Below are 8,059 nucleotides of genomic sequence, written 5' to 3' on the forward strand. Positions count from 1 at the left end.
ATATGTATATGTATAACTGATTAAACTTTGCTGCATGCCTGAAACTAACACAACATTGTAAATCAACTACACTCCAATAAAAATAATAAATAAAACCACAAGTTGGTTTGTGGTACCAACTACCTGTCACTGTAGAAAGATTAGTCTAACCTGATGAAGAAGAAGAGAGATTCCACACTACAAAACTTAAGTATTGGCTGTGCCCATGACATTCATTATCCACTGTCACGTCTCACATTCCTATGACAGCAATACATATCACATTCCTTAGTGAAAACGGAATGATTTTCAAATTTCCATCTTATCGTAAGAAAACTTGCTACACAACAATGAAACTGCAGAGAAAACATAATTTTATCTCCTGTCCCTGACTTTTCCTCTGGTGCATCTTCTTACTCCCAGTACTCCGCCTGCCCCTGCTCACCAAAAAAAAAAAAAATCAATTTCATTAACATTTTGAAATTTCTTAAAAAACAAAAAACAAACAGGTTGTCCTTTAGTAATCATTATCAACTATCCCCAATTTTTCTAATTTTTTTCCCTACATTGTTTCCTTACCAAGCCAGAGACCAAGAGGAGGGCAGCAGAGCACAGAGACCAAGGCAGATACCAAGAATTCATGCTGTCCCTTCCAGCTGAAAGCTGCAAACTATGAAATTCAGAGTAGCATTTACTTTTTAAAAGGCAAACATCATAACATATAGCCTTTGATCTTAATGATCCCTCTGGTAGGTCAGCCAACTGCAGTAGTAATACCTCCAATCAAAAAGTTAAAGTCCAATATCCTTAGCACAGCTCTGCAGAGCTCATTGGTTGTCATTTGTAGATTTTTCTTTCCCCTGTGTCAACATTTAATAGCCAAGCGCCTGACTGAGAACTGTTAACGAAATAAGTTCTCTAATGTGTAATACTGTGCCCCAAGATTATTAAGTGCCACTTGAGAACAATACTATCAAGTTAATTTCTAATCTCAATCTTTCAAATGCAAACATTTGTGAAGTTCTTTCTGCTCTTCTAGCCCTGAGCTGCCTTAATATACCTAGTTATGTCCATCACTGTTTGTTGTTCATTCATTTAATAAAAATGAATTGATTTATAACACAAAATCCATTAATGTCCTAGAAATTTGGCATACTTGATATTCACATTTAAAGTAGCAAAACAGCAACACCTGTCCCTCCTGAATATTCCCATCAAGCAAAGTCAAGAGAACACTGAAAAACCAGTGTTCTCAACCCATCTCTCAGTTCTGGCTCACTTTTTCTTCTTGGGGTTAATTTCTCTTTAGAGACAATCTACTCTCTCCTTTCCCAGAGTTTCACTCTCAACTTAAGTGTGATGTAGGATAATACTTTTGAAATGTGAATTTTTTTTCCCCCTCAGTATTTCCTTCACTCAAGACCCATCTTTGCTGCAATCTGCACTAATAAAAAAAAGATTGGAGGACTTCCCTGGTGGCTTAGTGGTAAAGAATCCACCTGCCAATGCAGGTGACATGGGTTCAATCCCTAGTCCAGGAAGATTCCATGTGCCACTGGGCAACTAAGCCCATGTGCCACAACTACTGAGTCCGAGGCCCTAGAGCCTGTGCTCTGCAACAAGAGAAGCTACCACACGAGAAGCCCTTGCATCACAACTAGAGAGAAGCCTCCCTCGCTGTAACTAGAGAAAAGCCTGTCAGCAATGAAGACCTAGCACAGCCATAAATAAATAAAGGATATGAAAAGACATGATGCACAGACAAAAGACTTACTTTGTGAAGGGAGGATTCTTTGTGAATACAAGCAAGTCAGCCCACCCTCTGAGAATAGGAGAAGAGTTAAAAGGGAAAGTTAAAGATGGGTCAGTTCAGTCGCTCAGTTGTATCCGACTCTTTGCGACCCCATGAACCGCAGCACGCCAGGCCTCTCTGTCCATCACCAACTCCCGGAGTCTACCCAAACCCATGTCCATCGAGTCAGTGATGCCATCCAAACATCTCATCCTCTGTCGTCCCCTTCTCCTCCCGCCCCCAGTCCGACCCAGCATTAGGGTCTTTTCCAATGAGTCAACCCTTCGCAAGAGGTGGCCAAAGTATTGGAGTTTCAGCTTCAACATCAGACCTTCCAATGAACACCCAGGATTGATCTCTTTTAGGATGGATTGATTGGATCTCCTTGCAGTCCAAGGGACTCTCAAGAGTCTTCTCCAACACCACAGTTCAAAAGCATCAATTCTTCGGAGCTCAGCTTTCTTCACCGTCCAACTCTCACATCCATACATGCCCACTGGAAAAACCATAGCCTTGACTAGACGGACTTTTGTTGGCAAAGTAATGTCTCTGCTTTTAAACATGCTATCTAGGTTGGTCATAACCTTCCTTCCAAGGAGTAAGCGTCTTTTAATTTCATGGCTGCAGTCACCATCAGCAGTGATTCTGGAGCCCAAAAAAATAAAGTCTGACACTGTTTCCACTGTTTCCCCATCTATTTCCCATGGAGTGATGGGACCAGATGCCATGATCTTAGTTTTCTGAACGTTGAGCTTTAAGCCAACTTTTTCACTCTCCTCCTTCACGTTCATCAAGAGGCTCTTTAGTTCTTCACTCTCTGCCATAAGGGTGGTGTCATCCGCATATCTGAGGTTATTGATATTTCTCCCAGCAATCTTGATTCCAGCTTGTGTTTCTTCCAGCCCAGCGTTTCTCATGATGTACTCTGCATAGAAGTTAAATAAGCAGGGTGACAATATACAGCCTTGACATACTCCTTTTCCTATTTGGAACCAGTCTGTTGTTCCATGTCCAGTTCTAACTGTTGCTTCCTGACCTGCATACAGGTTTTTCAAGAGACAGGTCAGATGGTCTGGTATTCCCATCTCTTTCAGAATTTTCCACAGTTTATTGTGATACACACAGTCAAAGGCTTTGGCATAATCAATAAAGCAGAAATAGATGTTTTTCTGGAACTCTCTTGTTTTTTCGATGATCCAGTGGATATTGGCAATTGGATCTCTGGTTCCTCTGCCTTTTCTAAAACCAGCTTGAACATCTGGAAGTTCACGGTTCACGTATTGCTGAAGCCTGGCTTGGAGAATTTTGAGCATTACTTTACTAGCATGTGAGATGAGTGCAATTGTGCGGTAGTTTGAGCATTCTTTGGCATTGCCTTTCTTTGGGATTGGAACGAAAACTGACCTTTTCCAGTCCTGTGGCCACTGCTGAGTTTTCCAAATTTGCTGGCATATCGAGTGCAGCACTTTCACAGCATCACCTTTGAGGATTTGAAATAGCTCAACTGGAATTCCATCACCACCACTAGCTTTGTTCGTAGTGATGCTTTCTAAGGCCCACTTGACTTCACATTCCAGAATGTCTGGCTCTAGGTGAGTGATCACACCATCGTGATTATCTGGGTCGTGAAGATCTTTTTTATACAGTTCTTCTGTGTATTCTTGCCACCTCTTCTTAATATCTTCTGCTTCTGTTAGGTCCATACCATTTTGAGCCCATCTTTGCATGAAATGTTCCTTTGGTATCTCTAATTTTCTTGAAGAGATCTCTAGTCTTTCCCAATCTGTTGTTTTCCTCTATTTCTTTGCACTGATCACTGAGGAAGGCTTTCTTATCTCTCCTTGCTATTCTTTGGAACTCTGCATTCAGATGGGAATATCTTTCCTTTTCTCCTTTGCTTTTCGCTTCTCTTCTCTTCCGAGCTATCTGTAAGGCCTCCTCCGACAGCCATCTTGCTTTTTTGCATTTCTTTTCCCTGTGGATTTTCTTGATCCCTGTCTCTTGTACAATGTCACGAACCTCTGTCCATAGTTCATCAGGCACTCTGTCTATCAGGTCTAGTCCCTTAAATCTATTTCTCACTTCCACTGTATACTCATAAGGGATTTGATCTAGGTCATACCTGAATGGTCTAGTGGTTTTCCCTACTTTCTTCAATTTAAGTCTGAATTTGGCAATAAGCAGTTCATGATCTGAGCCACAGTCTGCTCCTGGTCTTGTTTTTGCTGACTGTATAGAGCTTCTCCATCTTTGGCTGCAAAGAATATAATCAATCTGATTTCGGTGTTGACCATCTGGTGATGTCCACGTGTAGAGTCTTCTCTTGTGTTGTTGAAATAGGGTGTTTGCTATTACCAGTGCGTTCTCGTGGCAAAACTCTATTAGCCTTTGCCCTGCTTCATTCTGTACTCCAAGGCCAAACTTGCCTGTTATGCCAGGTGTTTCTTGACTTCCTACTTTTGCATTCCAGTCCCCTATAATGAAAAGGACATCTTTTTTGGGTATTAGTTCTAGAAGGTCTTGTAGCTCTTCATAGTAGGGATGATCAATTTCTCACTTGTTCCTGGGGAACATGCAGATAGTTTGTGGGATCCAAAATCAAACACACCTATTTCCTGGTAAGAGATCCAAGGAAACAACAATGTTCTACAAAAGAAGTCATGTCTTCAGTGTGTGTGTCTGTTTGTCTCAGTCGTGTCCGACTCTTTACAACCCCATGAACCATAGCCTGCCAGGCTCCTCTGTCCTTGGAATTCTCTAGGCAAGAATTCTGGGGGGGGTTGCTATTCCCTTTTCCAGGATATCTTCTCGACCCAAGGATAGAATTCGGGTCTCCTGCATTGTGGGCAGACTCCTTACTGTCTGAGCCACCAATGGAGGAGAAAAAATCCTCTGAGGCCAAGAGTGCCCAGAAGTAATAAAGAAAAGGACCAGGTCTGACGGGCCACGTGAATAGGAATGTCTCCACAGCAGACTGTACAGAATGACAGCCAGTCCAGACAGAGGGATGGAAGTTTCAGAGAATGCCTGTGATGATAGAGGACATCAGGAGCAGATGGGGCCTTGGCTGTTAAGTTTAGGCACAAGCCTAGGGGTAAAAGAAATGTTGAATTTGCTGCAATTAAATGTCTCCACCTGTGTGGATAGGGACCCAAAATGATAACTTTGGTTACAAAAAACTAAAGGTATTTATTACACGTGTCTGTTTTGTGAGCTGAGATGTGAAGCTGAGACTCCTGACTGCATTCCGTATGTGTCGGGACAAGCAGTTCACATTTGAAGTAGGGAACTGGAAGCAGGAAGAGAGGAGGCAGCATCCTAGGACTGATGGAGTCTGTTTTGAACCCTAATTATTAATACAACAAATGGACATAGCCTTGCTACAAATTTCACAGAGTCGTGGAGGCACAGCTGAAATCCAACTGTAATGTGTTTTGACGACAATTAATGGATAGCTTTTACATTTCCTTCTTTCTAGGGTTGTCAGTGGCACTCTTTAATGCAGAAATTATACTTGGCCTGGTCTAACACACCTCCAGTTTTATCCCGCCCCCTAGGAAAATTTTTCAAGCTCATCTCAGAACCTGAAGTCGGATCCCGGGAAAACATCTCTGTCTCTGGTTCTTGGTCCTCCCCTGGTCTTCCTTTCTCCCAGGTAGTATGGAAGGAACAGGGATTCATAAACAGAAAACCCAATGCTGGAGATTCTTGGCCTTATGAATTGTTCTGAAAGCATCTTAAACCATTGGGAAATCATATTTCTCTTAGGAATGTAGTTCTATGGATCCTCAGGGAATATGAGTTCATTCTAGACCTGAGAGTAGCAGACCATGAGTAAAGAACTTCCTAACAAGAAATATGCGAGACAGAATAAGAGACACAGATGCATAGAACAATTTTATGGACTCTGAGGGAGAAGGTGAGGGTGGGACGTTCTGGGAGAATAGCATTGAAACATGTATATTATCATATGTGAAACAGAACACCATTCCATGTTCGATGCATGAGACAAGGGCTCAGGGCCGGGGCAACGGGATGACCCAGAGGGATGGGATGGGGAGGGAGGTGGGTGGGGGGTCCAGGAAGGGGAACACATGTAAACCCATGGCTGATTCATGTCAATGTATGGCAAAAACTATTACAATATTGTAAAGTAATTAGCCCCCAACTAAAATAAATAAATTTATAAAAAAAGAAAAAAGAAAAAGAAATAGCAGAGACATTGCAACAAAGATCCAAAAGACTTTGTATCTTTCTTCTGGTAATACCGGTTTCCTTCACTTGATTCTCCTTCCAGAAAAAAAAAATATTTTTTTCAAAACAGACTCATAGATACAGAGAACAAACACCAGAGGAGACAGGGTAAGGGGAGTAAAGAAACAGATGAGAGAGATTAAGAGATACAAACTTCCACTTGCAAAATAAATGAGTCATTTGTATGAAGTGTGCAGTTCAGGGAATATAGTCAGTAACTATGTCATATCTTTGTCTGGTGACAGATGGTAACTAGACATGTAGTGGTGAACATTTCGAAATGTATAGAAATACTGAATCACTATGTTGTACAACAGGAACTAACATAGTGTTGCAGGTCACGTATGCTTCAAAAACAAACAAACACATTCATAGACAATGAGATCAGATTTTCAGTTCCTAGAGGCAGGAGTGGAGAAGGCAATGGCACCCCACTCCAGTACTCTTGCCTGGAAAATCCCATGGACAGAGGAGCCTGGTGGGCTGCAGTCCACGTGGTTGCTGAGTCGGGCACAACTGAGCGACTTCACTTTCACTTTTCCCTTTCATGCATTGGAGAAGGGAATGGCAACCCACTCCAGTGTTCTTGCCTGGAGAATCCCAGGGACGGGGGAGCCTGGTGGGCTGCCATCTATGGGGTCGCACAGAGTTGGACACGACTGAAGCGACTTAGCAGCAGCAGCAGCAGCAGAGGCAGGAGTGGGGGAGGGGAGGGAACTGGATGAATACAGTAACAAGGCACAGACTTCCAGTCATAAGATAATAAGATCCACTCACTTTCTGAGACGGTCCACATCCTGTCCATGGAATATGTATCTCCTTAGATAAACTTTCACTTAAAGAGAGATAATAAGTACTAGGGATATAATGTACAAATGGTAAATATAATTAACACTGCTGTATGTTATATATGAAAGTTAGTAAGAGTAAATTCTAAGAGTTCTCATCACAAGGAAACCACTTTTTTCCTACTTCTTTAATTTTGTATTTACATGAGATGATGGATGCTCAGTAAACTTAATGTGATCATCGTTTCATGTTGTAGGTAAGTCAAATGATTATATATGTCATCAAGTCATATTAAATTTACACAGTCCTGTATGTCAATTATATCTCAATAAAACTGGGTGAATAAAAGTTTTTTAAGTTATTTTATTAGTTTCCCAATATAAGACTTTTATGAAATTTTATAAGCACTTGTATAATGTATTGGGGAGGTACACAAATTTAAATTTAACTAAATGGATCTAGGAAAAAGTAAAAGAATGGGGAATGTGGTGATGCTAGAAGTCCCTGGGCAGCTAGGGGGACACAAATTCAATAGTGTCCCAGCCAAGTGAAGGGCAGAAAAGCTCCTAAGACATCTGCATCCCCATGTGTTGAGCAGACAAAATCACATTCTTCACATAGATCTTCTAAACCCCTCCCCAAAATTACCATCTCTTACCCCATTTTCCAAAATCGTGGTATGTTTCTGTATTATTCAGGATTTTCCAGAGAAGCAGAACCGATAGGATATATATATAGATAGAGAAATTTATTTTAAGGAATTGGCTCATGTCATTGCAGAGGCTTGCCAGTCCAAAATCTGCAGAGTGGGCCAGCATGTTGGAGACCTAGAGAAAAGTTGATGCTGCAGATTTAAAAAAAGAAAAAAAGTTCAAAGGCAGTCTGCAGGCAGAATTTCCTCTTCTTCTGGGGACCTCTGTCTCTCATTGCTTCAATCCTTCAATGGATTAGATGAGGCCCACCCACAGTAGGGACAAGTCATCTGCTACTCAAAGTCTACTAATTTAAATGTTAATATCACCTAAAATACTTTCACAGGGACATTTATATCTGTGCTTGACAAATAGCTAGACACTGTGGCCTAGCCAGGTTGACACATGAAATGAACCATCACAGTTTTGGTGCTCTTCTTTTATTTGCTGGACTCTTGATGATTACCTGTTTATGGGATGGCTACTGGTCACACTAGAGGTGACTACTGTTGCCACTTAATACAAGTGTCTTGACTGTCAGCTATAACCCTGG

General features: G+C 41.5%; 1 protein-coding gene across 1 annotated transcript in view; it reads right to left on the reverse strand.

Annotated features, from left to right (window-relative positions):
* The window catches only part of MEP1B (meprin A subunit beta), a 35,774-nt gene extending 33,628 nt beyond the window's left edge, over positions 1 to 2,146 (reverse strand). Inside the window, exon 1 of the mRNA XM_081562587.1 lies at positions 559 to 2,146. Within this exon, the coding sequence (XP_081418713.1) occupies positions 559 to 621 (63 nt within the window). The 5' untranslated portion in view covers positions 622 to 2,146. The remainder of the gene's footprint in view (positions 1 to 558) is intronic.
* Between the last annotated feature and the right edge of the window lie 5,913 nt (positions 2,147 to 8,059).

This window comes from Giraffa tippelskirchi, chromosome 14, assembly GCF_054371585.1.
Source record: "Giraffa tippelskirchi isolate mGirTip1 chromosome 14, T2T-mGirTip1v1.2.pri, whole genome shotgun sequence".
Taxonomy (NCBI): Eukaryota; Metazoa; Chordata; class Mammalia; order Artiodactyla; family Giraffidae; genus Giraffa; species Giraffa tippelskirchi.